At 38.7% G+C, this 22,064-nt stretch overlaps 1 protein-coding gene across 2 annotated transcripts in view; it reads right to left on the reverse strand.

Annotated features, from left to right (window-relative positions):
• Nep3 (M13 family metallopeptidase neprilysin 3) overlaps nucleotides 1-17,201 on the reverse strand; it is a 119,164-nt gene extending 101,963 nt beyond the window's left edge. Inside the window, exon 1 of one of the 2 annotated variants that reach the window (XM_076179573.1) lies at nucleotides 17,050-17,201. In XM_076179573.1, the coding sequence (XP_076035688.1) occupies nucleotides 17,050-17,061 (12 nt within the window). In that variant the 5' untranslated portion in view covers nucleotides 17,062-17,201. Of the gene's footprint in view, nucleotides 1-16,502; nucleotides 16,605-17,049 lie in introns of those variants that run through there. The other variant, XM_076179574.1, reaches the window with a different exon arrangement.
• Nucleotides 17,202-22,064: the final 4,863 nt, after the last annotated feature.

Genomic DNA, 22,064 nt, shown 5'->3' on the forward strand with positions numbered 1-22,064 from the left:
AAATGTGTCCGTGTGTGTGTCCGTGTGTGTGTGTGTGTGTGTGTGTGTGTGTGTGTGCGTGTGTGTGTGCGTGTGCTAGTTCTATACCTTAGGATCAGTCATACAGGAGAAAGTATTTGTGGGTCTATATTACCTGAGACCCATGTAAGACATCAAGGGAATGGATGAGGTATTGAACAAGAGAATAAAAGGAAAATTAGGGAAAGGATACAGCAAGAGGGGCTGAAAGAGAGCTCAGGGTGAGTTAGCGAGGGCATATGAAGAGAATGAAGGGGTACAACAAGTGCAGTGCGTTTCATGGGTGGAAGGTAGGAGAACGAGAGGGCGACCGAAGTGGAGTAGTGTGTTTTAAGATGAAGGGTGATATTGGGAGAAGCAATTGTGATGGTCCACACACACGCACGCGCGCACACACACACACAGCTTTTTGTTTACATAACCTAATTCAGGCGGGGCTGAAAAAGTTGAAAATCTCAACCACGGGACGGTCAAGTCATAAATTCTCAAGATTCAACTCAATGTGAAGCACCAGACACTGTTCCAGCAAGTGACAGACAGCTTCAATTTAGCTACAGACCCAAGAGATCTTTCCTAACCCTATCACCAAACGATAACCAGAATTCCCTTAAAGAAAACCCAAATCTCAATGACTACAAATCTAGACGTACTTTACACGATTCTGGCAAACGACAGATGACCTTCTTCCAGGGCAGGGGGGTGTCCATACCCGCCCCACCCCCCCGGGGGTCAATTCTCTTCCTCTGCAGTCAACATTAAGTGGAAACTCGGGTCGAGGGGTAGGTAGGGCGTGGACCCTGAGATCTTGGAGGAGTCGCCGTGAGTGTAAGACTTGGGTCTCATCGATTTTTCAAGACAAGAGCTCTCCTAATTGCTCTCTCACCCCAGCTCCTTCTCCATCTTCTTGAAAGAAAATATACACATACTGTTCTACCTTACGCCAAGTGCTTTTAGTCAGATTGATGCTGCACCTTGAGTAGGGTCAAGTGAAGATGGAGATGAACATCGTCGACGTAGTTTTCTTTATTTGGAAATCTTCAAAATTAGGAGCGAAAACGCCTTTCAAGTATTAATTATACTTTATTTTTTTTATCATTATTATCTTTTTTAAATCCAGGACTTCCTAGATATTGAAACCTTCCGTTCCGAATATTAGAAACTTTCTAATTCTAAAGAAGTTTCACAAAGGGAAAAAATATGTGAAGAGGGTTAGTGTAAGCAAAAAATATTATAGCCTCTAGAGAAAAGTGCTAGCGTTGTTAGTTTGTTTGTATGTCGGTATATTTGTCCGTTACAAGGGCACTTGTCCTTCGCCCACCCTGGGCAATGGAACCCGATGCATGACAACTGTACACAACATCCGTTGACGCGACAGTTATATATATCTTTGCAATAATTCCCTTTTATAATATTTCTAGAGACTGTCCATTGAAATACTCTGATTACTCAACAACGCAAGAATCATTTGTTGTCATGTTGTGTCTTGCGTCATATTTTGGTGTCCTCGCTGAAGCTCTTCGCTTACTCCAGAATTGTTTCCCAAATGGGTTCATTCCCCGATTTCGGAATTACTGCCGTTGAACTGACCTGATTTAACTTTTTTTTTTTATATACAGTGGTACATATGGACCACCAAAACGTAAAAACACGGAGAGAAAAGAAACGGATAGAAAAGAGAACAAAAGGTGAAAAGAAAAGAACTGAAACATCCAAAACTCGGGAAATGAGGGAAGGACAGCTGGGAAAGAAATCCACGAATATTTTTCGTTTGTGTCTACCTCTCCTCAACTCTCCTGCTCGCCGGACCCGCTTCGAGCAAGAGCGCCTCTCCCTTTGATTCTGGATTCATTACATCTGAATATTGCATCGCCCCACTTCTTTTGTCGTCAAGGCTGGACTCGGTAGTGCTGGCAACAGACCCTTTTAGAAAACGGGTTTTGTTCTCTGGAATTGATGTATTGACGGTGAAGGACGAAAGAAAATGGAGGGCATGCGGGCGAATGAGCAATATATGGGGTTCCCAGAACACACACACACACACACACACACACAGAGAGAGAGAGAGAGAGAGAGAGAGAGAGAGAGAGAGAGAGAGAGAGAGAGAGAGAGATTGTTACTGATACTAAGTACTGAAGTGGAACCTCCCTCTGATACTTGTCAGTTTACGAAACATTTTTCCTCCCAGACACTTCAGGCTGCTGTGTATGTCAAGGTCACAGATGGCGAAATTGCCGATCGACTGACTGTATGTACATATATACATACATACACACACGGTACACACACACACACACATATATATATATTTATATATATATATATATATCCCACAAAACCACTCGGGAAATAAGACACTTTGATCCAAACGCTTTCGTATATTTAGACATCTTCAGGGAATTCCCTGAAGATGTCTGAATAGATGAAAACGTCTGGATCAAAATGCCTTATTTCCCGAGTGATTTTCTGCGAAATCTTACATTCACGCGTCTTAATGAATTCTTATATATATATATATATATATATATATATATATATATATACACACACACACATATATCTAAACATATACATATATATATATATATATTACATACATATATATATATATTACACATATATATATATATATATTACAATATATATATATATATATATATTACATATATATAATATACATATATACATAAATACATATATACATATATTACATATATATATATATATATATATACATACATATATACATATACATACATATATACACAAATACACACACAATATATATATATATATATATATATTTATATATATATGTGTGTGTGTATATGTATATATATATACATACAGATATACACAAATACACACACACACACACACACATATATATATATATATATATATATATATATATAAATATATATATACACATATATATACATATATACATATATATACATACATATACATACATGCATACATACATATACATACATACATATACATACATACACATATATACATACATATATGTATATATACATATATATAAGTATATATATATATATATATATATATATATACATGTATATATATGTATATATGTATGTGTATATATATATATATATGTATATATATATATATATGTATGTGTATATATATATATATATATATATATATATATATATATGGTTTATGAGGGTTCTGTGAAACCAAAAGGGCAAATATATACGTGCTCCAGCGAAAAGTGTCTTAACGTAAATTAATCTCACATTTACACAAACATGGCTAGCGTAACATAAATTACGCTTATGTTAACCTAAATTAGGCTCATATTAGCATAAATTAGGCACATGTTTACGTGAATCAAGCCAGCATAGACCTAAATGAAACTTACGTGGACAACTATGTGATCGTGGTTATAAATTAGGCTTACATTCCCGTAAATTAGGCCAGCATGAGCTTGAATTAGGCTCACGTTATTGTAAATCAAGCACGTTTGCTTAAATTAGGCCAGCTTTTGCGTAAAGTAGGTTCACATTAGCCTAAATTAGGCTCACATTAGCCTAAATTAGAATAACACAAGCCTAAATTAGGCCTACACGAGCCTAAATTAGGCTCACATTAGCCTAAATTAGAATCACACAAGCCTAAATTAGGCCCACACGAGCCTAAATTAGGCTCACAATCTTTCTTTTTTATTTTACGCTTTAATGATTCACTTCCGAGTTCGATTCCCAAAGTCACCGAAGACGACTGCCACACTGTTCACACGAGCGGTTTGAACCGCGCGGAAACCACGGCGATGGTACCGCCTACATTGACTTGCATTGTAAATCAACCGCCGCGGTATAAACCGATAGTGTGAACAGGGCCTTAGTTTTTGAGCCCCGATACCCCAGAGGTCAACTCCAAGTCAACCTGATATCCTCTCTCCCGAATTTCAACTTTTAACTTACCGTAAAACAATAAAAATGAGAGAGAGAGAGAGAGAGAGAGAGAGAGAGAGAGAGAGAGAGAGAGAGAGAGAGAGAGAGAGAGAGAGAGAGAGAGAGAGAGGCAATGGACAAGCAACTGAATTTTAGGGACTCTATTTTTAGTTTCAGTAAATAAATAAAGTATAATTCTTACAAAAATGATCAATCTCATATTCTTCAGGATGCCTATATGGATGCCCCCCAAGAACGTGTTTTGAACAGCTGCCCTAGCTCACAGGGCAAAGGTGCCGGATCTAAAAGCAGCTAAGCTCGTCATGGACAAGTGCCGATCACCAAGGACGGGGTCACACGCCTGGTGGCGCTGAACTGCATGACTTGCAAAGAAATAGTGTTGTTCCCCTATTACGTGGTGTGCTACGTTTCTTAAAGAGAGAGAGAGAGAGAGAGAGAGAGAGAGAGAGAGAGAGAGAGAGAGAGAGAGAGAGAGAGAAAGAGGGGGGAGGGAATTTGCACAAATTTGAGCGTGTAATCCAGATGCAAATGGGCCACATATCAGAAGGCGTGTTGGCTACAAATGCGAAGGAAAATATTAAACAGAAAAATGTGGCTCGAAAACTGCCTCATCCAGCGAAGTGAAAATAATATTAGTACAAAAAAGTGTAAACTGACAAGAGAAAAGTAAAAATATATATATATATATATATATATATATACATATATATACACATACACACACACTTATATATATTATATATATATACAATATATATATATATATATATATATATGTGTGTGTGTGTGTGTGTGTGTGTGTGTGTGTGTCTGTGTATGTGGTGATATATATATATATATATATATATATATATATGTGTGTGTGTGTGTGTGTGTGTGTGTGTGTGTGTGTGTGTGTGTGTGGTGATATATACATATATATAATATATATTCACCCGTTCGGCCTACACATTTCTCTGGTTGTCGCAAGATGATTTTATTCAACTGAAAAATTTTGTCATTCACTACACAGAGAGAAAAAGAGAGAGATATCCTGATCGAAAAAAGTTAATTGCTCAAAGGTTTGGTAAGATTAGTTTGAATTAAGTTAGACCTAGTTGTATTTTGTCAAATATATATGCAACATTCTAAAAGTTATTTGCGAAAAATAATAAAAAGGTCATCTCTTTTTTTTTATAAAAATAATTAATAAAAAATAATAAAAAAAAATAGAGAAAAAACTACGAAAGGGATTAACCTTTACAATACTACACTCTTGTTGACAAATAATCTGGAGTTAACCAAAATAATCTATATAAAGCGAGTCATGCATGGAAGCTGGTGAGTATGTATGTATGTATGTGTATGTGTATATATATATATATCTTTTTTTTGCGAACTATTTCTGGGATTTTGTATGTATGCCAAGTAGCCCTCCCCTACGCGATCAATAACAGTGTGCAATAACCCGTATTGAATTATAACACCGACAGGTCAGGGACAGTATTGATGGAATCAATACATTGTGTCGACGAACTTGCAATACTCTCGACCCGAGGTCCTCCTTCCTTCTCTCCCACCCTCCCTCCCACTTTCCTTCCTTCCCTTCCCTCCCACCCTCCTTCCTTCCCCTCCCACCCTCCTTCCTTCCCCTCCCTCCCACCCTCCTTCATTCCCTTCCACCCTCCTTGCTTCCCTCTCTCTCCTTCCCTCCCACCATCCCCCCATACCTTCCCCCTTACTCTCCTTCCTCCCTTCCCTCCCACCGTAACTCCTCCCTACCCTCAGCTGAATAAAACCCCTTATAATTCGTCACCTCCAGGCGAGTTGATGGCGCCTGGGACACCTCCCATGACTGGGCATCAGATCAAGTCTTCAGCCTGGAAAAAAGATGAGGAGCCTACGTCAGGGTCGCTAGATAGCTGCGGCCGAAGCCGTAAACTTTGGGCTATTATGCGCTTTGGGGAATGTTGGGGCAGGTAGCAGTCACTGCTGGTACGCGGAGAGAAGTGCGGGATTCGAACTCAACTATGTGAATGAGAAACCAGCATGCTTCCAATTACGCCATCAACGCACACAGATAGCTCTTTTTTTTTTTTGTCTCGTGGATACCACGTGCCATGTGAAACAAAAAAAAGATAAATATCAATACACAAATATATTTACACAAATTAAATCGAGTAAAAAAATAAAACAAACAAAATAACGAAACAGAACGATGGAATATCAAGTGTTTTAATCTCCCACGAGCACTATGATCATATCCGCTAGGGAACTGAACGATTTGCTATTTTATGCTTTAAGGAATATTTAACAAATACTTTAGGGATACAAGGCTGAGCGGATGTTAATACACTTTGATTGACCGAGGCAGGGTCGCCCAACGTTTGTGAAATTCAAACGTTGAAGAAATACGAGCAAATGTTTCAGAGGTCTCGTTCTGGGCCACAAACGCTTTCATCTGTTGAAGCAGAGGAAGGAGAGAGAGAGAGAGAGAGAGAGAGAGAGAGAGAGAGAGAGAGAGAGAGAGAGAGAGAGAGAGAGAGAGAGAGAAAGAGAGACGATCTTGAGGAGGATTCTAGCAAGAGTGATGCATAGCCATAACTCCTAAAGAGTTGGCATTGTCCCTAATCACTCTTTAGGTAAGAAAACGTTAGATGATCAATTCTTGGCCGAGTGGGTGCCACCAATTTTATCTTATTTGCGAGTGTGTTGCTGTTGTTCCTGTTGCTGATGTATAAGTAAAAGTATCACCCGGTAGGACAGGAACTACTCCAACAAGGGCAGTTGTCCACAACTATACTTCTGGCTGCCGTCAGGTGATTTATTCAGCTGAGGGACGACTTCTCCCTAATGGGGAACATCCAAACGCAGGGCCGGGCGCCCCCTACCCCTCTTCCCCCAGCTGAATGAAATCGTCTGTAGAATTGCCACAGAGAACTACACTATTCAAGTCAAGTAATTCCCCCCTCGCTCCCCGCCGCTCTCTCTCTCTCCTCTGCTCCCCCTCTCCCTTTCTCTCTCTCTCCACTCTGACTAATGGCGCCGCCCAGCAGAAATGTTTACGAGGGGGAACGTGAGGAAGGAGGAAGGGGGTGGGGAGGAAGAAGAGACGAAAAGAACGAGGATTAACTGGGGGTGTGGATGAGGAGGCGGAAGAGGAGGAGGTGGTGGAGGAGGAGGAGGAGGAGGATAGGGAGGGGAAGGATGTGGAGGAGTGGGGGAGGAGGATGTGGAGAATGTGGAGAACTTAAGGAAGAGCAACAGGAACATGAGTAACAGTAGGAGGCGATGGAGGAGGAGGAGATGGAGGAGGGGAGGAGGAGGAGGAGGAGGAGGAGGAGGAGGAGAAGGTGGAAGAAGAAGATTTGAAGGAGAAGGAGGAATCTTTTGCTTTTGAACGTTCGCTTGCTTCAGTGTGATGACCAACAAATGAGCTAATCCTTTGCCGAAGAGAACAAATAGATTTCTTTTCTTTCTCTTGATAAAGAAAAAAAAAAATACGCCATCTCCTTATCCCCTTCATTTGACGTGGTTCCGATATTATTTGCAAAAACAATACCAATAACAATATTAATAATACTAACAATAATAATGACAGCACTAATAATTACAATAATAAAAGAGTAATGTTAATAATAATAATAAAATATGAAAATAACTGGCAATAAGAATAATAATAACAATAACGCAGCGAGATGCGACATTGAAGCCAATTTACGCATCAACACAACCACCCCACCCATCCGGCCTCACCCCAGTCACGATGCTAAAGGCAAAGAAGTAGCAGAAGATCGGGGCAGAACTTGGGATTTTTTGTTTATTTATTAATTATCTGTTTTCACAAAGCTTATCCACACCCACTATATCCACAGGGGGACCTCAACCTTGTTATAAAATCAAGAGGATAAGGACGACAGTATTCGTTTCGCTAATTATACAATCGCTAAAATTAAGTTTAGGCAAAACACGGACCTGGTGCAAATAGTCATTGCTCTGCCTCATTCTCCATACCGTCTTAGGTCTAGTATCTTCCTTGTCGCGGGTTCGAATCCCGCATTTCACCCTTAAGCACGTAGGGCAAAGGTGACGGTTTTAGTCAAAGCTATTCGGCGCTTCCTGGCGTAAGCCCCTCACCTCATCTTCTTCCTCTTCGACACACCTCATACTATTCCCGAAAAAATAATAAAATAAAATAAATAAACAAATTAAAAAATAAACTTGTCCACGCAGATGGTCGAATCGGCTGGGTAGTGTAGCACTTCCATGATACAAGAGCGGTGACGCAAGAAGCCAAATACAAATTAAACAAATCAACGACCAACAATAACATAATAACAACAACTCAAGAAAGAGAAGACTCAAACTAGGCAGAAGCTCCGCGACAAAGCAACATACTAACAATCACAAAAATACATATATTTAAAAACAGCAAGTGGGTCTGCCCCACACTTATCATAACTCTAACTTCCTTTCATTTCATTCTTTCCTTACACTACCCCATCCCCCCATCTTACCTATCCTGCCCTGTCCTCCTCCTCCTCCTCCTCCTCCTCCGGCCCAGCCTTTCGGCCGTTTTCTTCGTCAGCCTCAGGCACTTCGGAACGGAGGCTTCTTTAAAGCTCAAATGCGCCATTCTCTATCTCTCTCTCAAAAGTAAGTGAATAAATAACCAAATGAATAATATTAAAATCACAAATAAACAATTGAAGATACATAATAATAACAATAATAATGATGACAATAACAATAATAAAACTACATATGTGTGTATGCATGTGTTTATATATATATACATATATATATATATATATATGTGTGTGTGTGCGTGTGTGTGTGTGCGTGTGTGTGCGTGCGTGTGTGTACAATCTTTGGGCAAAGTCTTTCTCATAAGCAATTTCTGTTGAATGCTAAAACACAAGTGGCGTCAATGATTTTATAAGAAAAAAAAATCTAACTCTATATCTTCTTTTTTCTTCTTCAAAATTCAAGCTTTGGAGGAAAGTGAAAAAGGCTTCAGAATGTAGATCCATTTCTATAGACAGCTGTTTCAACTATTACATATGGTCACCTTCAGGGTAATACAATGGACAATAAAGATTACAAGGGTATATAAAGCGAGATAGACATGGCGTGGAGACACTCGGACGTTGGGTTTCTTTATCCCGTCTAGCCAAGGATTATATACCACGATGGAGATTTTGTCCCACCTAGTGAGACAATATTCCCCAGTGGGTTTATGTCCCGTAGTGGCGGTCTACGTTTCCTGCTCCAGAAGAGGGCGTAATCCGAGGATAACTGGACATTTAAAGCAGGCTTTTGTAGTGATTCTTACTGCTTCAGAAATTACCAAACGTCCGTAATTGTTGTCACAGTGAATCATTTTCTGTGTCCCTAATGAGGTCTTGTATGAGCGGCTTCTTGTCGTGGGCATCGATATATATATATATATATATATATATATATATATATATATATATATATATATATTGGTATGTTATAACACATTTATAGTGAATATATATATATATATATATATAAATATATATATAATATATGTGTGTGTGTGTGTAACATGAACTGTACATTACACTTTCGAAGAATGTTGTACGAAGACGTACATTACGATCACGGTCATTGATCATAATATACTCGTCTTCGTACAATATTTTTTTCTCCGAAAATAGGATCTATAGTTAGTATGTATGTATGTATATACATATATATATATATATATATATATATATATATATATAAATGCAGAGTCCACTAGGAAGAGGAAAAACACACGGTGTCCGAGCGCTTTCGTGATATATTCACATCAAGGGGTACCGCTTGATGATGTGAATATATCACGAAAGCGCTCGGACTCTGTGTGTTTTTCCTCTTCCTAGTGGACTCTGCATATTTGTGATTCATGTGTGACTTGTGAAATTTGTGCACATACACACACACACATATATATATATATATATATACACATATGTTACAGATCTGCAAACAGCTCATGGTTAACACCCGCTCCCATCATTCACCGCGATCAACAACTTCTCGAGTACCTTGTGGGAGCACAAGAGATCCTTGTACACCACAGAGGCCCCTTGGTGTTATTTTTGGCATCCCCGTCGGGGGGTCGATTACGCACCAGGAAAGGGCTAGTTAGGGTCAGCTTCCCTCATGCAGAAGGTCCATTTTTTGCCTTGTTTGAAGACCCTCCTTGGTGGCTCTCTGTACAGCATAAGGATATACGGTAGACCAGAAGCCTGAGAAAATGGTATTTTAGTATTATTTGAGGGGCATTTTCCTGTTTATTGGTGAACTGCAACAGCAACCCATAACCGCCCATCAATGACATCAGAATCACTCCCTGGATAAGGCTCAGTTGAACAGAAATCCGGATCGGAGAATATTACCGCCTACGGACAAGTTCTACAGAGATTAGATGCTGTACTACAGCGAATAGTTAGTTCTAAAGAAGGAAATAACGGAGAAAGTGGTATTACCTTTAACAAAATTTTATTCGTACCTCAATACCGTCCCTTTAACTGAAGACATCTGAGACGGCATGACGGCATCAGTAACATGTATTGAGTACGCGACAATACTAAAGGTAGCAAAATTTGTTGTGTATTATTTTCTTTCTTTTTCTATCCAAACCTTCTTACCTTTTATTGTCTTCATCACAATTCACTAACTTATTCCACAATTCATATTCATCTCTCACAATTTCCGAGTCTGGGTCACAGCATCTCTCAAACAGATATCTTTATTTTTTGCGAGTTGTTCAAATTCCATTGCGCCTTTTAATTAAACATTTCATCCTGATTTCGTTTCATCAGACTGTGGTTCAAACATTCGATGTTTATCTGATACATTTCTATCTTTATCTTTTGTCAAGAGCTCAAAGCAGAACCCATGACTCGTTGTTTCTAAATTTGATTGATTTTTCTATATATACTACACAATTGATACTATTTGCATGATATTGTTTCGTTTTTTCTTTTAACTTTCCAATCGGTCTGCTGATTTTGGCTATTCTTTGTAAAGATATGTGTTTGTTCATGTATAGTTTCTACCACTATGATCGAGGCCTAAGCATTTTATAACATAAAAATATTGTTATGTATGTTGCTTATTCCATGTAAAATGCATATGGACCTTCATTATCTACGAATTTCATAACAGATGTGGAACACCTGAAGATACAATCCTCATCATTATTCTTGGTCTTAACAATGTTCATTAACTTATCTTTGTTCTTCATTAAATCTGGCAATCATTTGTTCTTCAAGAGGATATTGTTCATTATAACATCACCCTTGGATATATTACATAGTTCGATCTTAATATAATTATTTATCTTTTTATTAATGGTTTGTCAGATCTCTTTACAGCTTTCATATTCTCTTTCTGCTTTTTCATACTTTTTTATGGTTTTCAATCCTCTCTTCTTTCAAGTCTTATGTTTCTCTTCTTTACAGTTTTCTAGTCCTGTTTTTTCATACTTCTTCATGTTTCCTAATCTTTATTTTGGTCTTTATCTTTAACTTTCCCTTCATCTCTTGAAAGATGCTTTCCGGCAAGTTATAAAATCTCGTCCTCGTCTGTTGCCTCAAACTTTCTACTGCCACGTTCTTTACTTACATATACGTTATCACCTCGTGTCTCACATATATATTCGGTATTCGTGAAGACTTTTCTTTCTAACGATACAATTTATTGCAGAAATCACAGGTCACCACATCTTGCTGAGCTAGCAGCTCGCCGCACTTCCTTCATCTCGTGAGCACTCTCCTCTTAACCGCTGCCATCTCGCTCTTTTTTATCCGTTTTCTGACCTTTCTTCACATTCGGACAAAGTCCCACGACTTTGTCTGAGAGTTCTCTTAAACTGTATTTATGTTTGAATATATTCATTAACGTTGTTCTTATATTTAATCATTTCCTTTCTTCACGACATTGCCTAAGAGTGCTCTTAAACTGTATTTATGTTAGAATATATTCATTTATGTTATTCTTACATTCAATCATTTCCTTTCTTTACATTCGAACAAGCCCCACTGATAGAGTTCTTGAACTATATGTTAGAATATCAACAAACCAACACATAAAACAAATATTGTCACTGATATCATATTTACAATGTTTTTTTTATTCTCAACTACTTTCCTGCTGGTTATTACTGACAATTACTCAATAGTATCTAATATTTTTTCATATTTTAAAAGAAACCTTAAAACATTATACACCAAAGTAAGAATATTTCTACACGCAGTGGCATCGAAAAACTTCGAACTGTCGTTAGATGATTTAATTCAAAACCATACGGGACTTCTTCCTTTCAACGCAGTAAATCCCTAACTTTGTTTCCCCAAACACCAGGAGATTTTATTCGCCTTCAGAGGCGATTAAGGACATTTCGATTAACGCCTTCTTTCTGGCGATGTTCTTTTGAAAAAAAAAATCAATGATGTCCTCCTTACAGTGGGATTTTTTTTTTTTTATTGACAGCCGCCTAATGAACTTCATTCAACTCGTGGGCTAGAGAGAGTGAGAGAGAGAGAGAGAGACAGAAGGGGGAAAAGGAAGGAGAGAGAGCGAGAGAGAGGAGAGGGTGGATGGAGGGAGGGAGAGAGGTGGGAAGAGAAAGAGAGCGGGAGGTAGAAAGAGGGGGCCGAGAGGGAGAGTGATAGAGAGAAATAGAGATGCAGTGAGAGAGAAATAGAGAGAAAGATGAGTGACAGTTAGACAGAGAAATAGGAGAGTGACGGATAAACAGAGATAGAGAGGAGAGTGACAGAGAAATAAACACAGTGTGTGTGTGTGTATGAGAGAGAGAGAGAGAGAGAGATAGATACAGCGAGAGATAGAAAGAGGAAATAGTGACAGAGATAGATAGATAGAGAGAGAGGAGAGTGATAGAGAGAAATAGAGATACAGTGATAGAAAGAGGAAAGAGTGACAGAGGTAGAGAGAGAGAGGCAGAGAGAGAATGGAGAGTGACAGAGGTAGACAGAGAGATAGAGAGGAGAGAGCGGGAGTGAGGGAGGAAGTGACGGAGTAATGACAATACTTCTCGTGTTCTTCGAACCTCAGGTGTCCTAGGGGTACAAGTGTTCTCATCATATATAATGACAAAATGTCAACCACTATGCACTATACGTATCGTTATATAAAACAAAATATACAAAAATAATAACAATGAATAATTAAATAAAAAAGTGAACGAATGAATAAATCAAACTGAAACTTAATACATAAATAACAACAATAATAATGATAACACGATAATAAAAATGAACCATGAACTAATAACAATAAGAAATAACCATATGTATTACATATATTACTACATACATACATATACCAAAGGCTTTTTTCCTGATAAGGGAGGTATCCAAAAAACAAAGGCATAAAATCCAATCCCACTCATTTCCTCCCCAACATAGTCCACTCCCCTCCACCCTCTTCCCTCCCTATCATATTGCACCTCCTGGATGACGGGTCATCCCTACATCTTGTCCACTGCCCTGGGTCAGAAGCAGTGTCACAAGACACAGCACATCTACAGCAAGGCCGCTATTAATAATTATTTCAGTATTACGTTGCGCCAAATCATGCACTTAATAGTCAATTCGGCAAAGGGTGCCCCTACAAAATCAAATATCCAGTCAGGTCAGCCCCCATCTGGGTGGAAAATCCTTTGGAGAAGCTCCAAGTATGGTGGTGTTTGTTTGTTTGTGTGTGTGTTGTCTGAATTAGGCTTCATGCATGCAGGATAGGACGCAAACATGTGTACTTCTTACATATAAAGTGTTAATACGAACAGCACCTGTTTTATCCCGGCTGGGGATTCAATCTCGGGTTTCCGAGTCGGCTGTGGCTTGCCTCATCATGTCATCCAAACATTACACATTTCCTTCATGCAAACGACAAACGACCCACAGCTAAAATCCCATTTTCTTTACGCTCCCCTCTCCAGGTCTGAATCAAATAGTCTGGCGTATGCCAGAACAAAATATGTAAAGAGCACCACTGGTCAGTGGGCTAACGGAAGACCTCTCCTGATGACTTTAAAAAATCTTTCAACAACGATTTCTTGTTGTGGATTCTTCCACTCAACACAAAGCTTCTACTCTTCCCCTTAGCCCCTCCCCCTCACACACACACAACAGAGGGGAATCTGACTTTTTTTTTAACCTAAAAACAACAACGTAAGACCACGCACACTATTACGGAATACTCAAAATTATTCGTTTTATTGTTATTGTACTTATATTTATTTTTAATCAGGTGTTCAAAATTTGTTCTTTAGCTGTTTTCCACAACATCACAACTCACCTTCCAATAATAATCTACAATGCTTTCGGTATTCATCCTGCATGAGCTTTTTTTCTATTCTCAAGTGGATATTATATATTTTCTCATTGAACTATACTCCCTTTATGTGACGACCTCAGATGAATGGTTTGTCTTTCGGTAGAAAAGAATTGAGTGGGTTTCCAATAAACTCTATTGTGATGCCACAAACTCAACATCCACCGGCATGACGTCACAAAACCAAATGCCCGCCGACATGACGTCACAAACCCAACCAGACTTCTTGGAACCGGAGGATTGTAAACACGTTTTTCGTACATTTAAAATACCATAAGCTTATAGTTTCCGTGGACTTTTCTCAACAAAATAGTTTAGTCTGACAATGCCCAAAGTCAAATTTACAGAACTCTCAAAGAAATCAAATTTGGCGACCCCGATATATAGAAACTATAAATTTCATCGTATTGTCTAAAACCACCTCTCAAATAATAAAAACGTTATGTATATGCGACAAAAAATTAACTTTGCCACTGTTCTGTACAACAATCACTTGGGAATCTACTTAGCCACCGTTAAATCAAATAAAACTGCCTTCGAGACTTTCTGTCGTTCCCTCCTTACATTTTGTAAATAATTTGATAGTTCTGTCTACATAACAACCCTACTTTACTTTCATTTGTAAACCTCACTTTACTCATCAAATCTAACAAGTGGAAAACTAGGAAAGCAACACTAGTTATGAATACTGATATCATCTGAATCGTCAAAGCTGTTATCATAATTATTATTAATATTCATTCCTTGTAAGGAGAAAAGGACCTTTCTGTATATGTACATTTATATCATCATCATTACTATCACTATCATATCGTTACTATCATTAGTTCACTATAATTATTACTATAAATATAATTAAAACTATCATCATTACAATTGTCCCACCCCTATCCATTACAATGATGACTGACAAACACATCTGAATGAAATCGTTGATTCATTTCATTCTATTTGTTACTTTCGCCAGATAATTTTATCAAATGATAAAAATGCCCTGTATCTTTTATGTCCTACTCAGGACGCTGCTGTTGGTATTGGCCTGTATTTTTTAAGCTTTCGGCAAGTAATCTAATTATCCTACGGGAGGGTGAGGGTAACACTGCAGAGTCCATATACAGTAGGATTCCTTAAATTAATCTCTACTCTGACTTCCGATTCTTTCATTTTTGTGAAAGGTAGGCATACTACATATAATGGATTAAACCCGGTCTCGATTTACCAGCAGACATTTGTAACGGTTCTTATGTTTTTACCTGACTGCCGTTTTATTCAATCCAAGAAGTTACAAGCATTGCACTATGGACAATGGTTGCCATTTTTTTTTTTATTCACCGTTTTTCCAACCACATTCTCTACGGACTCTTGACGACAAGAAAAACCAAGTCAAATGATCAGTCACACCCAGGAAGATGTACACAAAATCTATTCCTACCAGCAAATCTAACGTACGTACATCCACTTTTAAAATTTGCTTTATACGAATGTTACACCAATCTACATTTCTCCTAATCCCAGATAACTGAAAAAAAAGTAAAAATAACAATCAGAATTTCTCAGGAGCGTTGATTATATTGATTGGCTCTTCCAGTTCCTATTGGTATTCACTCTCCCTATTACCTGTTGATCCTAGCTGCTGCTCAGCTGTCGTTATGAGAGATGGCCGGCTTCTCGCACGCTCAACAGCATTATACGCCTCACTGTTTTTTGTCACTAATTTCATTATTCCCAGTTCAATAACTGTCGTAGACGATCAGTTTGATAACAAAAAAAGGTTAGAATCGGACGCCAAAGGGTATACGCCATCAAGGATTTGATGAATATATCATATATACAGTAGTTTGCTTTTTCCTGTGCTTTTTACATACTATCTATACTATTCGAATTATTCTATGACCAGTTGAATTATATATTATGGACAATGTCTTCCACATATTTTCAGAAAATGTAAAGGTAACAGGTACTGGTTACTGACATCATTTACTGGTCATGTGCAACCATCCTGGTTTCTAGTCGTCAGTTACGGCTAGCCCATACTGACCCCTACACATCGACCACTCATCATGCCAATTGCTGCCTAAATTAAGACCGTTATAACGGTTGCCGAGCCGTATACGCGCGAATCCATCTAAAGAGCCTTATATTCCGTTAAAATAGCAGCCCTAAACCTTAGTGTGGTCTTACCTTCTATAGCGCAAAAAATCGATCTGGCGTGGCGGCGAGTGCGTGTGTGCTCCTCCCGACAGCAGTTTATCAACTGAACTGCGTGAAGAGCAGCCCGGGCACTCGATCCTTTCCCCTTCCCGCTGCTTATACCCATCCGAGATAAAAAAAAAGAAAAATATATATTTATACTGCAGCGTACATAAACACCATTCATTGACCACTCTCACTTCACCCTATTCCGAGAAACATATATCCTACGTGAAATTTAATATAAACATTGAACACCTTCCCGCTATGGGCATGCAGCCAGCGTGTTTGATAAAACGTTCATCTGAGCCAAGACAGTTTACGCGGGATTGTGTTGCAGATGGCATATGCCCGCCATCTCCCTCGCATCCGCCCAACCGCACAGCTGACCGCAGTGTGGAAGTTAACTAGAACAGGTTTAAGCTTTCATGACAAACCTTGCTTTGTTTCAAAAGCACCACGACTCGTCGCCGCACACCAACAGACAGACAAACGCACCGACTCCCCTCTTATCGTCTTCGTGACAATCGATACTTACCTCAGTCATCATCCTTGCTTGTGGCACAACTCCGGCACACTCCTCCTTGTGCACAACTCCCTCTGAATCTTGCCAAGGACTGCAGGGAGGTGGTGGTGGATAGTCACTAAGAACACATACAGATAGAGGGGTCAGGCTCCGCCGACCATATCGGGCTCAATACTAAACACTCTCCCCTCACCAGCCAGTCCTCACACATTCGGCGACAGATGCCGGCTTCTTAAATTTATTTTTCTTTATTTCTATGCTTGTAGGATTCTGGTAATTGTGTCTAAAACTACACTATGAATAAAGATAATAAATCATATTCCTGTGACATTACACCAACGAATCATAGTCAACAGTGCTCTTGATTATTTGAAGCACATTTGGAGACGAGTTGCCAGATACCGTCGGAAGAGACGACGTGCGTCATTTTCACGTCTTGGGATAAATAACTGGAACTCTTGCCGTAGTCGTGTAAATTTGTCATAAATGTTAGCTATACCATGTCTCCTAAAGCTACAAATAACCTCTCAGGGACTGTGTGAATGACACTTTATTCTGACATAGTAGGGGGAAATGTACGAACTGATTATGTCAACTGTAATATGAATTCTGAAGTGTATGCTACTGGTTCAGCCTAATAACCACGTATATCGGACGTGTCAAAATACCGAGTGGTGTTATTAACTATACACTGAGATTATTACAGTCCTTATATGTCGGTGGACTACGTGGTTATGTGACATATCTACCCGTGTTTGGAAATTATACAACTATCTAATGATATTCCGTGGCGTTACAGGTACAAAAGCGTTTGTGTGAATTTAGTGACGTCATGTCTCTTAATGGATTGAACGTCGACTAAAATGCATTTTCCTTGTAAGACCATTTCCTCCGAAGTGCAGTTTAATAACGACCAGATGCATCATCAATGTATTGATCTACAAACCAGAATGAAACGGATTTTTCGATTTCTCTTTTTCAAATGTAAGATGTACCACCATGCATTGGTTCCATGGATGTGGTCAGTCTCTTCACTCATGTCCCTGTAGAGGAATCTCCCTCGACTGATATTCAGAAGACTCCCTTAACGATACCTGAAGACACGTTACGCTTCTTCGTGCGTGTACTAAGTAAGCGCCATTTTATGGACCCGATGGCAATATGTATGTCAAAATAGATGGTGTTTTCATAGGCGTTCTCTTTGCTAATTTCTGTATAGGCACGATAAAAGAGAGAGTATTTTTGCGACACACCGAACTTTAACCCTGTATGTATGCTAGATACATAGATTATGTCTTTATTAGCGGCGGGAATGAAGATAATATTCACAAAATTATGAACGCCTTTGAACGCGATTCTTCCCTTGACCATATTCATGAAATTGAAGTTTACAATAAACTTCCCTTTTTGAATGTGTTAGTTCATCGTAGTAGTCATTCTTTTACCAATGAAGTTTATGTAAAGGCTACAAACCTGGATTTCTGTCTCAAACGGTGCTAGTGAATGCCCAGAAAAATACCACAGAAGTGTAATAAATTCTTTTGTCAAGAGAGCCCTCACTCATTCATCTACTTAGACTGCCACTACTGCGGAATTGTACAGAATCTCACAACTTGCCAGTAATAGGTATCTTAAGAAGTTAGTAGATGAGATGATAACAAGAAATTTGGACTATTTTATGACACTAGATCCTTCACCAAAAGCCTGGTAACATTGTCCTCTATTACAAGAACTTCACGTCCTCCGTTTACAAGCAAAACAACAAAAAGAAAATCCAATAGAGAAACTCATCAATAACAATGTGACCCCTACAGACCCAAACGCCATCCTAAAAATCGTATTTTTTTTTTTACAAGACAGAGAGGACATCCAGCCTCATCATGAAAAATAGCTGCCACCCATAGACAAGGCCCTTACAAAAGGGAAACCTTATATACTAATATTACTGTAACTTTGGTAAATCCAGTCACCTTCATTCTCAACTACTACCCCTTCGTCTAAAAGAATGACAGAACATTTATAAGATGCGGTTATCCTTCGCCACACCAACAACATCTATGGAAATCCCCTCACAGACAACAATTGGAAAAAAAAAAACATCCATTCTTTACCACGAACAGGGTGGGAAAAGATTAAGGATGGCAGAATCAGTTTTTATTCGTTTAGATAAACCTTCCATCAACATACAGTGACAACCAAATGTTTCGCTCCCATTTATGAGAAAATCTCCCCCCTTAACCTACGGGCAACTCGACAGACATCCTCTCCCAGGGATTCTTCGTGGCTACAAAATCCCATCCGTCAAGTTGCATATTTCATTCATGTTTTTGTATTCACGTTATCATAACAATTGTAACTCCTGAATAGGTCGAAAGACGTCTCGAGTAAAGAAACGTGTACCTTGGAGAATTGATCAATACCTTGGCTTGCAACCTTCGCTCGTTCACAAGACGTATTGAGAGTATTTTATACAAATAAACTTCAACAGCGCCACCCTTCCGTACTGGGTGGGACTTTTGCTTTTATCATCATCAACGTCAGACTATAATTCATCTCCGTGGCATCTCTTTGGTACTAAATGAATGAATGAATGATTTGATACTAAATGAATGAATGAATGAATGATGTGGTACTAAATGAATGAATGAATGGATTGCATGTCTTCTAAAGGCGAGCACGACTTAGCATTCTGGGTAAGGAAAGAGAGCAGGTCTGATTTCCTTCTCTCTCTCTCTCTCTCTCTCTCTCTCTCTCTTTCTCTCTCTGTTTCTCTTTCCATCAGTGATTGCACACTTACTAAAATTCGAAATTCTCTCCAGTATTAGGAACGATTTTTTTCAGATCATTTCAGAGTGCTTTTGGTAGCTTTTTTCTGAACTTTTTTTTTCGAGTATATTTGATAACTTACTCAAAGATAGCTTAAACGAAAACACCGACAACCCTCATCTGATTTTATATAATCAAGGGTAAATCCCTAAATAGTAAAAAATATATATATATTTTTAAATCTTTATGAAGCAGATTTATCATAATTGCAATAATTAATGTTTTTACCAAATGTCCTATTGTCACCAAGTGATGTAGGTGCATTTGATATAGGTCTGATTTAAAATGGACATTGTCGACAAAATGGTCAGGTTAGACGCCATGTAAGGATGGAAACTTTATTAATAATACGTCTGTGTACTTGCAAAAAAAAACGAAACTTTTTATATTTGATAAATATTCTATCCTCACATGTGTCTACTCTCATTCTCAGCCAGTGGTGTGTGGATCTATCACGTCCAGGAATGGTGTGGGGGTAAAGATATCACATGATGAGGGGGGGTGAATATATCACACCTGATATATTAATTCTGTTATACGGTGTACCTTGTTCGCAAATCTTATATATTCAAAACCTTAAAAATAAATGTGTTTTTCTTCCTTTTAGGCCTGTCATTTCGCTTTTTTTTCAAAGAGGTAGGTGAGAATGAAGAGGTAGATGAGTAAAAGAAAAAAGAGAAAGTACACGTCAAATTAAATGTCGAGAATTAATGCCATAAGTATCGTCTACTCTACATTGTTCGTAGGTCGCTGGGGCGACCTCTCTCGACTCAATCTCTGAACCTATTTACTCCCAGCGAGGGGCATGTCTGTCTGTTTGTCTGTCTGTCTTCCTATTTGTCTGGCTCTCTGTCTGTCTGTCTTTCGTCTATGTCTGCCTGTATGTCTGTCCCTTCTCGCTGTCTGCCTACTTGTTTGTCTGTGTTCCCTGCTGTATATGTAAGCAGATATCCTACAGGATTTATTCATTTATTTATTTATCTATTTATTTATTTATCTATTCATTTATTTATTCATTCCCGTTTTCTTTCATTTATTTGCTTCTCCCCCTCGTTATCTCCCTCTTCTTCCGTTTTCTTTTTCTCTTTTTTCATTTCATTTGATCTAATTTAGCTTCACTTTATTCGATTTTGTTTTGTATGATCCTCTGTTTATTTCGTTCTCTTCTGTTCTGTTTTATAATATTTCTTTTTATATTATCACATTATTCCGTTCAGTTTTTATCTTCCTTGGTTTAATTTTCGAAATTGTTTTAACTTCTACATCACTCAATCTTACTCAGTTTTATTCTATTTTGTTGTATTCAGTTTCGACTCATTTGGTTCTATACAATTTTCATTTCTTCATTATTATTCTTTTTTGTCTAGATAAAGTTTATTTGTTTATTTAATTATAACTTATTTATCTATTTATTTATTTATTTATTTATCTTTTATTTTATTTATTCATCTATGTATTTATTGATGAGAACATTAAAGATATGAGACACGTATATCATCACTTCACGAAGGACAAAGAAAACTAATAATTCAGATAAATAAAAGAAAATGGGAATCCCTTTACTATTGTGATGTCTCCTCAGCTGAATAAAAAGTTCTCTTTAAAGAGAATTGGACACACACACACACACACACACACACACACACACACACACACACACACACACACACACACACACACGGCTCGGTGGCGGATTGGTAAAGCACTGGCCTCACAAGCCAGAGAATCGGGGTTCGATTCCCCGGCCGGGCGGAGATAAGTTGGGTTTGTCTCCTTTCACGTGTAACCCCTGTTCACCTCGCAGTGAGTAGGTACGGGACGTTAGTCAAGGAGTTGTGACCTTGCTGTCCCGGTGTGTGGTGTGTGAGTGGTCTCAGACCTACCCAGAGATCGGCAAATAATGAGCTCTGAGCTCATTGCCGTTGGGTGGTGTCTGGCTGTCTCGAGAGAGACTGCAGCAGATCCGAGGTGAAATACACACACACACACACACACTCTCTCTCTCATGGCGCAGTGGTAGAGCGCTGGATGGGAAGTACGATGGTGCTCGCAGAACCCAGTTCGAATCCTGCCCAGGGTGCTTCGGGTCGTTACTCTGACTCTCGTGGGCGGGGAGTTGGGTGTGTGTGTGTGTGTGTGAAAGGTCATAGGATTACCCATAGATCGGTCATACGAGCTCTGAGCTCTCTTCCGGGAGGGAA

This window comes from Oratosquilla oratoria, chromosome 43 (genome assembly GCF_046742065.1).
Source record: "Oratosquilla oratoria isolate Oo_2021 chromosome 43, ASM4674206v1, whole genome shotgun sequence".
NCBI lineage: Eukaryota > Metazoa > Arthropoda > Malacostraca > Stomatopoda > Squillidae > Oratosquilla > Oratosquilla oratoria.